The following is a 15,752-nucleotide window of genomic DNA, read 5'->3' as shown; positions in this document are numbered from 1 at the left end:
GTTTCCTATACAATTTAAAGATCCTTCTTTGCAATGTGCTGCCTCACTTGCTCCCTTTTATTGATAATGTCTACGAAGCTAGGGGTATAGTTCACGGCTCCAGCAGGGTCGCTACCGATTAGGTTGTCGACATTAGTAGCTTTGCTCATTGCGATGTCCTCAAGGTACTGACCTTGGGTCAATGATTTCTTAGGCCCCACTAATGGGTAATAACTTAATTTCTCAAACGAGAGAAATGCACTCAGTACAAATAGCACTAACCCAGTGATTGTTTCATATTTTATGTCCTTTGGAATCTGCGATGAAGATTCTCTAGCACCTCGTTTCAAAAGTTGGTGGAATTCATGACTGGAAAACCCTGAGTGACCAATCAGTACTATGGAAAGTACTAGTAAAAGCTTAGAGATCAGACCCATCTCTATGCTTATCCCTTCAGTCGCAGTTAGGATATTCGCTCATCTTTAAAAAGTTCGCGATTAATATCATGCAAATTGATTAAACAAAAAAGCTATATAGAAGACAAAATTCATCAAGTCAGTACTTATATTTCAGAATCATCGATAGGGTCATCCTGCAGCATATCGATATCATCAGGTTCTTCAGCAATCGAAGGCGCTCTTTTGTGGGACTGTTTCCCCACATATTTGCCCTTCTTCGCTTGATCAAAGATGCTATCGTCAACAACTTGAGTGAAAAGTGGCGATAGCTTGTCCTTGTTTAATGCAATTCTTTCTGCAATGTGCCCGCGCAATAACCCCAACTTTACCAGACCTTTTAATTTGATTGTGAAGATCAATAACTGCTGCTCACAGTCACTTGTAATTAGCTCGTCATCTAGATCGTTGAGATTCGCATGCTCTTCGGGAGATCTGTCCAGATGAATTTCAGATTTTTGTGCATACGCACTCTCCAAGTATAGAAATATGCTTAAAAGCGCTGAGCAAGTGGATTCCGATAGCTGTGTTGGGAAAAACTCTAAAAGCTGCAATTCTAAAGACCTTTCGGACTGTGAGAGCCCTAGTTCAACCACTTTTATAGCGACCAAAACATCGAGTAAAGGATCGGAAACTGCTAACTTGAGCGCGACATTGCTCGAATCCTTCGCAAAATCGTCACCATCATTCAATTGTCGAAGCACCTTATCTAGCGACTTTATTACTTTGGAAACTGCTTGTAGATCAGAGCGAGGTACTGACAGATTACTATTCGTTGGTAATCTCTTCTCCGGTATTTCAGTCCATTTTTGAACCTTCCATGTGGCAAGCAAAGTCAAGACGTTCAAATTCATTTCTCTTGCCACAGCAGGCTGGATATTTTGCTTCTCTGACGGTATCCTTAACACGTAGTTCTCCAGCAATTTATCTAGCAAGGATGGATCAAATTCTATGGGATAAAACTTCCCTAACAAGGTCAACTTGTTAGTGAACATTGTGGATAGGACAGTTATATGCTCCTCAAAGCCCTCGCTGTGGTCCAATAGTCTCTCATCTAAAAATTTCTCGAGAAGAATCTTCAAATGGACGATTTGATTTTGCCAAGGTTCATTGAGTTCATCAAGATTCAATTGTTTGGTGTGCTTCACGGTCTCTGAGAGAGATTTGTATTCTAAGTCTGTCGGTGAACAACTCAAACTTGCTTCTGAGAATGCCCTCACAATTTTGTCCAATGTCTTGCGGATGCTCTTTTCATAGCCTGTATGGATCCAGTCTTCAAATGAAAAGAGATTGAAGATACCTGTAAGTGAAGAAAGAATATTACTCGATTGGACAGGTAGTTGAGTCATGAGTTTGTCCAAATGTGGCAAGACGGCTTCGGCGACATCAAATCTGGGCTGGCTCTTCAAATTACAACCACCATAACAGAGTCCAAAGAGAATGGTGACATATAAAATGTTGCCATTGCCCTCGCTGGGCAAGAGCAATTGATTTTCATATACTTCCTCGTCATCTTCATTCATGTTACTCTCTGTTCTCAAGGATGGGTGGTCAAATTCACCGTCATACGTCAGCATTCGGCACATGTCTTCAATAAGTGAACCGAAAAATGGATACAGAAATTCTGCGGCCTGGAAAACTGTACTTACTCTTTTTCCAGAATCGACATCAGTGTTCTCCTTCATATAAAATACGAGGGATTCATTTAAAAGCTTTGTGAAAGTGCCGATCTTGATTAATGAAGTAGTTGTCATTTCGAAAAGTTCATTAGGTGTGTCATGGCTGTTTGTAAACTCCGCTATTCTCTCACTAGTCACTTGAGCAAAAAACTTGGCGGCAGCCATGAGAAACCTGGAATTCTTACCACGAGATGAAACCTTAACTTCATTATCATCGAAAATCAAACTTGAAATTGTCAAGACCTCAGAGTCTTCCAAATATCCCAGCGCCGCAACCTCTGTGAGGACTCCTACGGCATGAAGTCTTACATCGAGTATTTCATCTTTTAGGGCTATTTCTAAAATTCTTTCCTTGAACCTTTCGAAAAATTGACGAAGAGCTGAGTTGTCAACAAGATCGTTATTTTGCCTAGTAATCAATTGTGGTAGAATTCTGAGAACTCGAGACCTAACTTCAGCCGATGAATCACTTAGGAGCCAACCATAATATTTCAAGAAAGTCACTTTCATGAAATACTCAGGGTAGTTTTGAATCCAGAGCGAAAGGTGTATCATTGACAAAGATCTGGTGGTACTATCCACATCCTTAAATCTATGAACAAAGCACAGTTTAATAATATTGTCGATAATGTCACGGGAGACCATTTTTTCCCCTTGATACTCTTCTATATTAGACTCCAATTTTTGCACAGTTTTCGTGTTGGGTCTCTTTTTCCGTTGTTCCATCTTCAATTGTTTCGTAAGCTTCGAAAGGTATCTACTCTCCAAATCTACAACGTGCTCTGTCAGGTAATCCTGGAACAAATACAGTGTGAGGGTGGCGATGTATCTTAGACACCGCAGTTTGCACACCGAAATTGACGATAACCATGTTAGCAAATCGACGATGAAAGGACCGGTGACTATCTGACCACCTTCTTCCGTTGATTCCTCGCATATCAATTGAGCGTTGATTGCGACCTCCATAAGCCGCGACATTAGCTCAACGAAATTCTCGTATAGATGGGGATACTTGGATTTTTTCCTATTATTCTTGCTTATCATTAAGTGGAATTCGTGAATCTTTTGGTTTTGAAACATCAATTGTACTTCCTCTATAGTCTTGTTCGATGACTCGTTGCTATGTACATCATGTTCCTCCACATGAACTACTGCACCGCAGCAGCAGAGCAGTAAGTTGATAAATTCTTGGACGAAAACGTCTCTATTCTCTCTGTAAGTGTCTAACCAATCTCTTGCAACTTCGTCAATGGAGATTCCCTCTGAAGTCGCCAAGATCTCAAACATTTCTGTTGGTTCAAAACCCTTTACTATTTCCAAAAATTCCACCTGATCTTTCCTAGAATTTGCGGAGGAGGTTCCGCCCTTGGAAGTATTGGACCCTGCAGTCTTTCCTCTCTTACTCGCTGGCCTGCTCCTTTGACCAGTGGCTTTTCTCTTCTTGATATTTGAGGGCTCTTCATAATCCTCATCCTGAACATCTTCCTCCTCATCGGAGCTCTGGTCCTCGTCGCTCAGGGCCTCATCAACCACAGTATTAGTATCTACGACCACTTCTCCTGCATCCTGTTCACCTGAAGACCCCACACTCGATTTCGTCCTTTGCCTTGTAGACCTTCGCACTGCTGACATTCTGAGCTACCCAAGTAATCTTCTGGGAGCCTTCAGAAAGTCTTATAAAGTGGTTGTTTTCATTCGAGATGCCTTTATTAGAAGAGTTGACGCGTAAAAGTTAAAACGCGTTACCTCATACACAACGATTGCATCAACTAAACGCTACAATTACACATCCTTTTAACCAATATTCTGAGCTATAAAACCTTCAAATAGCCTCTTTAAGTCTTGTCTATAAAATTCGTGGATTCTCAGTTTCCCCTCAAGTGGCCATGCTCAACTCATAACAAGCAAATGGTAAAGCAACCTCTGAATCAAGAGCCTAGCTATTCCAATACGTCCTGGCTTTCTTAACCATCGACACCAGTCCGTTTAACGGTCTTTGGTTAGAGGAGAAAGGCGTATTGGAGTCATACTGCAAGGTCTCTTCTAGGTCCAAATCGCATGGTTCGAATTCCAGATCCTCCGTACTACTCAATTCTCCATGAGAAGAGATATTGACATAGTCATTCAAAGCGACTTGCGGTGCCAGAGCTGGTGATAAAAGTTCTGGTGATACATAAGGTGTTGTAGTGACTTCAGCCGTGTAGCTGAGCAATTGTCTCTGTTCACTCTCCTGTCTGGCACTACCAATAGTAACATCATCAAGCGACTCGTCGATCTCGTAGTCTTGGTAGTTTAACACGTTGTTTGTATGACCAGATCCATCCACAGTCGTTTCAAAATAGGCCAAAGTTATCCATTCCCTATCATTGATCACTAACTTGAACATCGCTTTCTCCTGGCCATTGATCCTGGGTATTGCTACTTTGAAACCTTCATTCTCTAAATACTGCAACACGTAATCAGAATGTTTCCAATCATCAAACTCTCCAGTGATCACTACCTTATCCTGAGGTGACCAGTAGCTGCCGATCACCTCGCTCGGTATCACAAACTGTATGCTCGACATTTCTAAAACCGATAGCTGCCCTTCTGAGGTACTTGAATAGTGACAAGAGGTTGAGGGATCAGCTTTTATCCTAATAATTCCCTGTTGAATTTCTGGCTTGGTTAGGCCATCTTAGGTGGACGCGGGGTGGCTTCTTATTATGGGGCCCCACGATAAGGAAAACTAGTGGATTATAAGAGAGCTTAGAATATAGATCTTATTACTCTAGTAGTGCTAGCGCCATCATGAGGGCAAAGCCAGCGATAATCGAGACCAGTTGTAGTATCCATATCCTGGCTTCTTGTGACTTGTTCGAACACGTTAGCTGTAGTACTTGTGGAGCGACTCCTACAGTCGCTATGTAGATAAATCCACCAGTACTGATCGGTAGTAGTAGATCGGGTTGCAACAACCAGTGCGTACTAGTAGTACTTGTCTTGGAAGTGCTTTGTGGCATCTCGTTGAGGGCACAACCGATGGCTGTTCCGACCATGGCGCCAATCGAGGTAACTAGTTGGGACTTGAGGGCCTGAGGGAAAGTAAATCCGCTTGAGAGTAGGATGACAAAGTCGCCAATTTCATGTGGGATTTCATGAAACATAACTGCAATCGTTGTGGTGGCGCCGACATGCCTGGAACTGTAGAAACTGGACGCTAGAGCGATACCGTCAGTGATATTGTGTACACAGCCGGTAACTATGTTCAAGTATGCTGCAATATTGGGCTTCTGGTGCGACTCGTGAGCTTTTGCAGCTTTTCTGGTGGGTTTAGTGGCAATATTCCTGGTCTTTCTTTGCTTCAATCCATTAGTGCTTTGTGGAGCATTAATTGAAGAGCTAGTGGCTATCTCATCAGACTCTTGAACGTGTGAATGAGAATGAGAAGACAGGGATATCTCTTTTCCGGTTCCAATCGACATAACTCTCAAAGTCTTATCCAGGAATAGGAATGCCAAGAACCCGGTAAAGATAGCTGATCCGATGAGAATAAATGATGGTTGAGTATTCTCAATTGATTCAAAAATTTCTGGGATCAAATGAAGGAGAATATCACCAAGCAAAGTACCAAAGGCGAAGGAAACCAGCACGGGTAGCAAGCTACTACTCTGACCACTAGTCTTGCTCTTCTTGAGACCTGGAATTGAGAAAATAATAAAACAAGGTGCTAATTGAATAAGTAAAGTGGCCAGGATCGAATTATAACGAGCTGAGAATGGGAATAAATAGTCCTGGATTTGATGAATCAACTGAGCCGAAGGATCATGTTCATAGCTATCTGCAATGTCAGAGTCATGTTTGTGCGCTACCACTGGTTTCACCACTTGCAAAAGAACGAAAAGCTTGTGTAGCAGAGCAATCATAGCGCAAGCTGGTCTATCTTAGTAAGATTGATTTTTATTTCACTGTTGATGAAATTTCATCTAGCAAGCTCATCGAAGCGCATCGGCGAAAAAATGAGCATTCGCATTTTATTTAAAATACACTTCATATTACAAAGACCAAGGTTGATACATTTGAGGTTCCGCGTGTGACAAGGCCTGTATCTCTTGGTCGGTCTGCTTTTGCAAGGGTTCTTTGTCTGCCCCTGCACCTTCTTCTTCCTCTACAAGCTTGATACCGGAATCAACTTGGTCTGATATCAACACCAATTTTTTCGATATATTCAATTTGCCGAGCTCACTGTTGAGGTCAGTGATCTGCTTGCTTAAAGATATCCTGTCGTTCAATATCTTCTCTGATTCTTCCACGTACTTGGTTTTCTCCTCCTGTAGTGCAGCCTCTAATTTATCCAATTTCTCAAATTTTAAATCGAGCTTCTTGACTTTCAAACTGACTAGCTCCTGTGCTACAGCCTGAGTTTCTTGCAAGTACTTGACAGATATTTTTTTAGCTGATTCCGGTAAGGTCTCTTCGAGGGTTTGTCTGTTTAAACCTTCTAGTAGAGCCTTTATTGTTGCATCGACTGCCTCCGTTGTAGTGAATTGTTTCCCATTACCGTTTTGTACCTTGTATGACTTGATTTTAGTCTTCCGAACGATATCATTAATGTATTGGTCCTCAATTGGCAAGCTCAGGAATTTCTCTACACATTCTTCCATAGTCTTTGTGTTTCCGACGTGATCAACTATCCTTTCCCATTGATCCTCGTACATCTCAATACCTTCCAATAGTAGTAATAGCTCCTGATCTGACCATTGTCTCTTGCCTGTTTGCGTATCGTTTTCCAACCTTATGAAATCAGACGATTGAAAATTCGCCCCAAAATGACCTTCTTGAAAACATCTGGAACACAAGTTTGCGTCCCTGGCACGCAAGTTATGGTAGTGTACCACTACGGCGTTGTTCCCACATGTATGACACACAAACGTCTTGTGTATTTGTCTTGATGATTTCTCCCTCGATTGCAATGCATTAAAGTCCTGTGTTGTATCATACACGCTCTCTCTAAGGGAGAGGTTCACTGGGAAGGGCTCGCGGTCAATAAACTTGTACTCTGTAGAGGTATTCTCATGACTTGCGCTTGGCGTAGTCTCTTCATTCTTAGTCTCTGCTTCCTCTTCGTCCTTTACCAGTTCAGCGGGAACAAATGGTTTCAAACCCTGTGGGGTATCGAGGATCACTTGGAAATGACCTGTGAAACTGGGACCAATCAAAGAGGGTTTCGACCTTGGATCTATCTGGTAGTTAATCAACCCCCACTTTTCCAAAAAAGCATGAATCTTGACGATGGACGCCACATCCATGGCAATGTTTCTTCTCACTGCGGTCATCGTCAAATACTCATATGGTGAAAGTCTATAGGTATTAATCATAAAGTTTCTGGCATCCTTGTAAGCCTTGGGGGTCTTGAAACGAGAAGAATCGTCGAAAAAGTCTGGGATCGATCTCTTTTCAATCTCATGAACTTCTGAGAACTCAAACCACGCGGCGAATGACGGAATGATAACTGGATGAGCTTGTTTAGCCAGAAACCTCAATGCTTTGTCCTCTAATTTCTGTGCTTCCTGCTCATAATTGATATCTGCAGCCTCATGCTGCATCATCTGTTGTTGTTGCAGATGGGGCAACAATGGAGGTGCACTACCACTTAATGCGGGCCCAACGGCCCCTCCAACTTCCACGTTCCCAATTTGATCTTCTGCACCGCTCATATTTGCACAGAATGATCCAAAACAGGCCTCAGTCGAGAGCTTCACAAGTCTTAAAGACAGGTCTGTTGATTCCTAACGGTATGAACTTCACCAACTTTTCACCTTAGGCGAAGGAGGGAAAAAACACTAAACAACGAAATCACGTGGTTTGATCTAAGAGGCGAGTGTAGACTTGTTGAACGAGTCTAAGTCACCATTTAATAGTATCAATCAGTTCTAGATGAAGTAACCGCTGATTCTTTTTATTTTCTCCACTGCGTGTACCATAATAGCCTGAAAGAATGAGACGCGAATTAGTTGTTCACTGTTTGAAAATTGATCAGTGAAGAGATCTTTGGTAGTTGCTCCTTTTGCGTTCTGGTTTGTGTTAATGGGCGATAGTGTTGGTAGAACTATGACGAGATCCTTGCGAAGCAATCGAAATGGGTTACGCCGTGATTACAGAGAGAAGGAGGAATCCGATCTGAGAGCTGATGTGAATGAAACTGACAGTGATACTGAGGATACGGGTGGTAAGAGTGATACAGAACCCATTTGGTTGAAGGATGAAGTTAAAGATGATTCTGATGTAGCTTTAGACTCTGATGAAGAGAGCGATGAGAGACAGTTAAATGAGTTACTGCGAAATTCGCAGTCTGAATTACAACAGAAAGCAGATGATGAGGATGATGAGGACGATAACCTTGATGAAGTGGATAAGCAGACTGTGTCGTTGAAGTTGAAGAAACTTAATGAGTTTGTGAAACAGAGTCAAGTGTACTCGGGTGTTATCGCTGACACGCTTCTTGAAAGGTCAATGCAAAAACAGGAGGATCAGAAGGCCCAAGAACCACCTGCAAAGAAGCAGAAGAAAGGTGCAAGGTCAATTGTTGATTTTTTCAAACGGAAGGGTGAGGAAAAGGATGAACAGAACGTATCTGATGTTATGGATGATAAAACCATTGCTGAGCAACAACCAGCTTTGCTTAAGAATTGTGTTTTGAAAGGTTACCAATTGGAGGGTTTAAACTGGCTCATTACGCTTTATGAAAACGGACTGAATGGTATCTTGGCAGACGATATGGGCCTTGGTAAGACAATACAGAGTATTGCACTATTGGCTTTTATCTATGAGATGGACACAAAAGGACCATTCCTGATTGCTGCTCCTCTCAGTACTGTAGACAACTGGATGAATGAGTTTGAAAAGTTTGCTCCTGATCTACCGGTCCTCAAGTACTATCATCAGGGAGGTTATAAGGAAAGATCTAAGTTGCTGAGGAAATTCTTCAAGAATACAAAGGGGACGGGTGTGGTTGTGACGTCTTATGAAATGATAATACGGGACTCGGATCAGATAATGTCAAAACAGTGGAAGTTTCTGATTGTTGATGAAGGACATCGTTTAAAGAACATCAATTGTAAGTTAATCCAGGAGTTGAAAAGGATCAACACGACAAATAGATTGCTTTTAACAGGGACACCGCTACAAAACAATTTGGGTGAATTGTGGTCATTGCTTAACTTTATAATGCCAGAGATTTTTGCAGATTTTGAGATCTTTAACAAATGGTTCAACTTTGAAGATCTCGATCTGCAAAGTGACTCTTCCAAATTGAATCGAGTCATCAACGATGAGTTGGAGAAAAATTTGATCTCTAATTTGCACACTATCTTGAAACCCTTCTTATTGAGGAGGTTGAAGAAGACCGTACTGGCTGGAATTCTTCCGCCAAAAAGAGAATACATTATAGATTGCCCTCTCACTCCAATGCAAAACAAACTTTATAGGATGGGTTTAAGTGGGAAATTGAAGAAGACTATTTTCAAAGAGCTCATCAAGCATTTCTTCACTTTAAATTCCAGATACATTGGAAATGTATCTAATAAATCAATACGAGACTACATCAACTATAAACTGGGTGATCAAGCAGTCGATGGACCCCCTAGTGATATACTAAAAAAGATGGATATATTGTATGATGAGCACTTACACAAGGAATGCACAAGCATTAAATTACAGAACATGATGATGCAGCTACGACAAATTGTCGACTCGACCTTCCTATTCTATTTTCCCTACATGCAACCTGAAGATCTGACTCTGGAGATGCTCCTAAGCACTTCAGGGAAATTACAAGTCCTGCAAAAACTTTTACCACCATTAATCAAAAAAGGCCACAAGGTGTTAATATTCTCGCAATTTATCAAAATGCTGGATCTGATTGAAGACTGGTGTGAATTGAACTCTTTAAATGCTTTGAGGATCGACGGATCTGTCGATAATGAAACCCGTAAAGCACAAATCTCGCAGTTTAACAGCCCAAAAGATCAAACAAACGTTTTCTTACTGTCCACCAGAGCTGCAGGACTTGGTATCAACCTAGCTGTTGCAGATACCGTTGTCTTATTCGACAGCGACTGGAACCCTCAAGTAGATCTCCAGGCGATGGACCGATGCCACCGTATAGGCCAAGTAAGACCTGTCATAGTCTACCGACTATGTTGCGACAATACTGTGGAACATATCATTCTCACAAGAGCCGCAAGCAAGAGGCGTTTAGAGAAATTAGTGATCCAAATGGGCCAATTCAACACTCTACGTAAATTGGCCCTTAACGAGAAATCCTTCTTACAACAATCGTCCACTAATACCCATGGATCAAGAGCCACAAATAAGGAACTTTTTCAAGAACTTTCACAGCTTCTATTAAGCGGTGAGTCCAGCATCGGATTCAACAGGAATCGCAAGAATAAGGACCAAGATAATGGCCAATTGACGTCCCAGGAACTTGCGGAGCTCACAGATCGTTCGGCCAAGGCCTACGAAGCTAATAGGACTGTCGAACTACCGCACGTTAGGCTCTTTGAGACTTCCACGGGTCAACTATGAGACCATTTTTAGTCGCTAGCCCATCTCTCGTAATATAAGCCGTCGTTTAGCACGGGTCCCCTTGTCAGGCCTGGCGCGGACCCCCTGTAAGTAAAATTAAAGTAGTTGAAGAAAGCCACTTCATGATCAATTGAGTTAATTAGATCACCTAATTTGGATTGGTTGTAGTTTTCTAGGTGTAAGCTTCAATTGGTAATTTGTATTTGCATTTGACTAAAAAGTTTTACGTTTATTCTAAGGCAAAATATTGAATTGCAAAGAGACCTCTGGAACTATAACCAAGCATTTCAGGATGCCATTGTCTCAAGAACAAAAGGTCGAATACGACTTATACCAGAGTGAAGTGGAAAGACAGAGTCCCAATGATATTTTGCAGTTTTCTGCAAATTACTTCAATAAGAGACTGGAACAGCAGCGTGTCTTTATGAAGAACCAGGAGGCATTTGCTCTATCAAAGGGTATTACTCTGTTTTCTAGACCTTCGAGAAGTGAATCGGTGGCAGCGGCCTCTACAAGTATTGGTGGAAACGGCGAGGAGAGAGACGTTTTATTCAAGTCACCATTTGCCAATCAGGACCCTCATGCTACGCACGAGGACGAGCATCTCGCTTCTAACACACCTTCACAATCAAGCTCAGCAACCGGACTATTTAAAGGTAATTTTAACGTGGGTCAGGAGAGTAGTAAACGAATGAAGTCACCTTTGGACCCTCATAGTGGCGATACTAAGGAATCGAAGAGGAAAGCTAATGTGAATCATCAGCCATTACCTTTGAATTTCAATGCCGAGAGACGTACCTCTGTCAGTGGTGAGACTTTACAACCAGATAACTTTGATGATTGGACTCCTGCACATTATTCGGAGAAGAATCAGGATCAGTTGAAGAGACTCGCAAAGTCTATTGGAAGAAATTTTCTCTTTAACAAGCTAGATGACGATAGTAAGATACTGGTAATCAACTCGTTGGAAGAGAAAATGGTGAAGAAAGGTACAGAGATTATCAAACAAGGAGATGAAGGTGACTATTTTTACATCGTTGAAGAAGGTTCTGTGGAGTACTTGGTTGATGGAACTAAAGTTAATTCGTCGGGCCCAGGCTCCAGTTTCGGTGAACTAGCTCTAATGTACAGTAGTCCTAGAGCCGCCACAGTCATCGCTCTAACGGATTGTATTCTATGGGCTCTCGATAGAATAACATTTAGAAAGATCCTACTCGGCAGCTCTTTCAAGAAGAGAATGATGTACGATGAGCTATTGAAGAGTATGCCAATCCTCAAATCGCTGACTACTTATGATCGTGCCAAATTAGCCGATGCATTAGACACAGAGTTTTACGAACCAGGCCAAGTTATCGTAAAAGAAGGTGACGTTGGTGAAAATTTCTATCTGATCGAGTACGGTGAGTGTGAAGTCTCAAAGGATGGTCAAGGCGTGGTTGCGCAGCTGAAGTCGCGTGATTACTTTGGTGAAGTGGCTTTGTTGAACGATCTGCCACGTCAGGCCACTGTTACAGCAAAGACAAAGACCAAAGTAGCTACACTGGGTAAGAGCGGGTTCCAAAGACTATTGGGACCTGTGGTCGATGTCTTAAAACTGAATGATCCAACCCGCAAAGCCCATAGCACAAGCAAATAGAAACATTTCTCTATTTAGAATCATATAACTCTTACATTTATACGTATACAATTTACCATCCGGAACCAGTGTAGTATTCCTTCTGGTTGTACATCCAGATCAAAGAAGTGGAAGCTACAACTAAAGGACCCATGAAACCTTTGCCCAATTTGCAAGTACGGAAGATCAACAATTCAGAACCGAAATGAGCGATGGCAATCAAATAGGAAATGAAGGTTAATTGAAAGATGTGTTCTTCCTGCAAATACATCGCCCCATAGAATCTAATGACACATGATACAAACGTCCAGGTACCAAAAGTTCTTGCACTCAACGAAGTGGTCTCAGCGGGCTTGTTCTCATACACTCTACGTGTTAGTTCCAGGCCTGAAATGTAAGTTTGCAAAGAATTGAACACAGACACTACAGAGATGAACAATAACCATTTTGGCAGATACCCAGGAGGCATTGATACCAACTTGTTCTGCGTGAAACGGATAACGTCTTGGAAGGAAAGCATTTTGTAGTAGTGAGATAGCTAAAGTGAGAGTCAAGAGTTAGGATCAAGAGGTGAAGACACTGCATTGTTTATAAACCTTTCGTATAGAGCTCAATTGATGTTGCAACGGATCCGTGCACGATGACCCTCAGCTTCATTGTAGACATCTAGGAAGTCAATTGTTCTATTTGAGAGCTCATGAATGGCTTTACCTTCAAGCCAGAGGTCATTTTTACCATTAGAGTTGCTGCTGGTTTGGATATACGCTTTCGAGGCAATTTTTTCCTAGAAGGATTTTAATTGCTGAATTGTTCATACCTAAATCATCATACACTTGCGCAATCAATTGAATACCTTTGAGCGCTGATAATCCTTGATCTTGATCTCTTTAGCTGCTTTTCTGTTTAAGCTGTTCTTTCATTCGAGCGTCCTTAAATACTTCGAATGAAAAAGCGCAGGCGACTAAAGCTTTAGTATCTGGAACAAACCAATTGATAAACCCTACAAAATGAGCTCTACTGATTCCTATGATGCATCCTTGGATCTCCTGCGTCGACTAGACCCCAGACGCTTGAAAGAGCACTTACAGAATTTAATTAAATTGGAACCTTCCCTAGCTGAAGATCTGCTGTCATCAGTAGACACCCCGTTGACTATAAAGCGAGACCCCAAGGCCTCTCAAAGAGAGTACTTATGTTGTGATTACAACAGAGACATCGATTCACACAGATCTCCTTGGTCTAATGAATACTATCCTGAGTTGTCCCCTGAAGATTTAAAGGAGAGTCCATTTCCCTCCACAGAATTGAGAAAATTGGAAGCTTTAGCGAATGATTCGTTCGATATCTACAGAGATTTGTACTACGAAGGTGGTGTCTCGAGTGTCTACCTCTGGGAGTTGGATGAGGATAACACAGACGATTTTGCAGGTGTTGTTCTTTTTAAGAACAAGGATCAAAGTTCAAGTTGCTGGGATAGTATTCATGTCCTCGAAGCTACCCGTGACGGTTCCGATTTCACCTATCGTATCACAACTACGATTATTTTGCATTTGGATAAAGGGGATCAGATGTCATTATCTGGAAATTTAACTAGACAAACTGAGAGGACAGTTAATGTGCCTGCTGCAGAGTCTGTCACTGAGGAACAATTGAGTGTGGCACATATCACAAACCTGGGGACTTTGATTGAAGATGTCGAATCACAGATGAGAACTATGTTGGAAGCTGTTTATTTCGAAAAGACTCGGGATATCTTTCACCAAACGAAGAACAGCGCACCAAGTGCAGAGGAGATGAATAAAGAAGCCCACCAGGAGCTTATCAAGGGCTTGCAAGGTCTCTAATTTTCGGTAGCACTATCTTTTGCAAAGAGTAAATATATATATATAACAGCTCAGCTGTAATGCTTCTAGCGTAGGTCAGAGAATAAACCTCCGTCGATGCACAACGTTGTTTCACTGAATAGTCACTACGTTCATGGCTTGATGAGCGACCGTCAGGACATCCAGTAGGCTTCAAACGATGGTTCTCGGTTTGCGTGTCATAGCTAACGGTTTGCAGTCTTGACTTGAAAAAAATGAGTAAAAGAAGAGATATTGAACAATCAACTGACCATAAAGTTCAGCCTTTGCCGCTATTTTGGAGTGACTTCGCTCACCATATCACTTATTCATTGCCTCGTATTTCCAGTCATTTTTATCTGGCTTTTTCCTGGAAAAAAATTCGATTAGTGGTTTGTTTGGACATTGTTGGTTGTTAGCACTCGCATTATAGAGTCATTGTATTATACTGAGGCCAGCTGTTTAGAAACACCATTAGATTGAAACAAATGAAGTGCAAAAAGTGGTCAGAATCTCGTGTCTATACGAATGCAAATCAAATAAGAGGTCAAGAGTATTGGGATTATGAGAATACTACTATAGAATGGTCGCAAAACAATAAGCACTATGAGATTGAAAACAAAGTGGGAAGAGGGAAATATTCGGAAGTTTTTCAAGGTGTGCATTTAGCTACGAAAGATAGTATTGTCATTAAGATGCTGAAGCCCGTCAAGAAGAAGAAAATTAAGCGTGAGATTAAGATTTTGACCAATCTTTCCATTGAAACTAATCCTCCAACGTCCAAGCCTTTTGACAAAGATGCATACTATACTAATAGAAAGCAGGAGGTTTTGCAATTCATGAGATCGTACTTGTACGAGCTACCACACAATGGTCACGAAAATATCGTTCAACTGTTGGATGTTGTAAGAGACCCGATTTCAAGGACACCAGCCCTTGTCTTCGAAAATGTCAATAACGTTGATTTTCGTGTGTTGTACCCGAAATTCACCGACTATGATATGAGATTTTACATGTTTGAACTTTTAAAAGCCTTGGATTATTGTCATTCCATGGGTATCATGCATAGGGATGTCAAGCCACACAACGTCATGATCGACCATAAGCAAAAGAAGTTAAGGCTCATTGATTGGGGTCTAGCGGAATTCTACCACGCCAATATGGAATACAACGTTCGTGTCGCATCCAGATTTTTCAAAGGACCAGAGTTGCTAGTCGATTATAGAATGTACGACTATTCACTCGACTTATGGTCCTTCGGTACCATGCTTGCGTCTATGGTCTTCCAAAAAGAGCCTTTCTTTCATGGTACTAGTAACACTGATCAGTTGGTCAAAATTGTCAGAATTTTAGGTACTGCAGATTTTGAGAAATACCTGCTTAAGTATGAAATTACGCTACCTCGTGAGTTTCATGACATTGATCAATACATTAGAAGACCATGGCGCAGGTTTATCAATGACTCTAACAAGCATCTATGTGATAATGATGAAATTATAGATTTGATCGACAACCTGCTGAGGTACGATCATCAGGAAAGACTTACTGCTAAAGAAGCTATGGGTCACCCATGGTTCGAACCCATTAGAAAAGAAAACAGCGCCACATGAAGAAC

General features: G+C 41.6%; 10 protein-coding genes across 10 annotated transcripts; 4 read left to right on the top strand and 6 right to left on the bottom strand.

The window, feature by feature from the left end:
* Positions 1 to 14: 14 nt before the first annotated feature.
* EMC5 (Emc5p) lies at positions 15 to 416 on the bottom strand (the record flags this gene model as incomplete). Its single annotated transcript, XM_003683269.1, has 1 exon — positions 15 to 416. One exon carries the CDS (start codon positions 414 to 416, stop codon positions 15 to 17), a length of 402 nt encoding a protein of 133 aa, XP_003683317.1.
* Positions 417 to 541: 125 nt separating this feature from the next.
* Positions 542 to 3,745, bottom strand: IRR1 (cohesin subunit IRR1; the record flags this gene model as incomplete). Its single annotated transcript, XM_003683268.1, has 1 exon — positions 542 to 3,745. One exon carries the CDS (start codon positions 3,743 to 3,745, stop codon positions 542 to 544), a length of 3,204 nt encoding a protein of 1,067 aa, XP_003683316.1.
* Positions 3,746 to 4,049: 304 nt separating this feature from the next.
* On the bottom strand, positions 4,050 to 4,679 carry ATG45 (Atg45p; the record flags this gene model as incomplete). The annotated part of the gene is made up of 1 exon (XM_003683267.1): positions 4,050 to 4,679. One exon carries the CDS (start codon positions 4,677 to 4,679, stop codon positions 4,050 to 4,052), a length of 630 nt encoding a protein of 209 aa, XP_003683315.1.
* A 199-nt stretch (positions 4,680 to 4,878) lies between these two features.
* On the bottom strand, positions 4,879 to 6,018 carry YKE4 (Zn(2+) transporter YKE4; the record flags this gene model as incomplete). Its single annotated transcript, XM_003683266.1, has 1 exon — positions 4,879 to 6,018. One exon carries the CDS (start codon positions 6,016 to 6,018, stop codon positions 4,879 to 4,881), a length of 1,140 nt encoding a protein of 379 aa, XP_003683314.1.
* Positions 6,019 to 6,147: 129 nt separating this feature from the next.
* Positions 6,148 to 7,809, bottom strand: RSC8 (Rsc8p; the record flags this gene model as incomplete). Its single annotated transcript, XM_003683265.1, has 1 exon — positions 6,148 to 7,809. The coding sequence occupies one exon, from the start codon at positions 7,807 to 7,809 to the stop codon at positions 6,148 to 6,150; it is 1,662 nt and encodes a 553-aa protein (XP_003683313.1).
* A 370-nt stretch (positions 7,810 to 8,179) lies between these two features.
* IRC5 (putative ATPase) lies at positions 8,180 to 10,681 on the top strand (the record flags this gene model as incomplete). Its single annotated transcript, XM_003683264.1, has 1 exon — positions 8,180 to 10,681. The coding sequence occupies one exon, from the start codon at positions 8,180 to 8,182 to the stop codon at positions 10,679 to 10,681; it is 2,502 nt and encodes an 833-aa protein (XP_003683312.1).
* Positions 10,682 to 10,973: 292 nt separating this feature from the next.
* On the top strand, positions 10,974 to 12,317 carry BCY1 (cAMP-dependent protein kinase regulatory subunit BCY1; the record flags this gene model as incomplete). The annotated part of the gene is made up of 1 exon (XM_003683263.1): positions 10,974 to 12,317. The coding sequence occupies one exon, from the start codon at positions 10,974 to 10,976 to the stop codon at positions 12,315 to 12,317; it is 1,344 nt and encodes a 447-aa protein (XP_003683311.1).
* A 52-nt stretch (positions 12,318 to 12,369) lies between these two features.
* On the bottom strand, positions 12,370 to 12,816 carry ERG28 (Erg28p; the record flags this gene model as incomplete). Its single annotated transcript, XM_003683262.1, has 1 exon — positions 12,370 to 12,816. One exon carries the CDS (start codon positions 12,814 to 12,816, stop codon positions 12,370 to 12,372), a length of 447 nt encoding a protein of 148 aa, XP_003683310.1.
* Positions 12,817 to 13,303: 487 nt separating this feature from the next.
* Positions 13,304 to 14,140, top strand: CAP2 (F-actin-capping protein subunit beta; the record flags this gene model as incomplete). Its single annotated transcript, XM_003683261.1, has 1 exon — positions 13,304 to 14,140. One exon carries the CDS (start codon positions 13,304 to 13,306, stop codon positions 14,138 to 14,140), a length of 837 nt encoding a protein of 278 aa, XP_003683309.1.
* A 485-nt stretch (positions 14,141 to 14,625) lies between these two features.
* CKA1 (casein kinase 2 catalytic subunit CKA1) lies at positions 14,626 to 15,747 on the top strand (the record flags this gene model as incomplete). Its single annotated transcript, XM_003683260.1, has 1 exon — positions 14,626 to 15,747. One exon carries the CDS (start codon positions 14,626 to 14,628, stop codon positions 15,745 to 15,747), a length of 1,122 nt encoding a protein of 373 aa, XP_003683308.1.
* Between the last annotated feature and the right edge of the window lie 5 nt (positions 15,748 to 15,752).

Source organism: Torulaspora delbrueckii, chromosome 8 (genome assembly GCF_000243375.1).
Source record: "Torulaspora delbrueckii CBS 1146 chromosome 8, complete genome".
Classification (NCBI taxonomy): Eukaryota; Fungi; Ascomycota; class Saccharomycetes; order Saccharomycetales; family Saccharomycetaceae; genus Torulaspora; species Torulaspora delbrueckii.
This window is presented reverse-complemented; position numbering and strand designations above follow the sequence as displayed.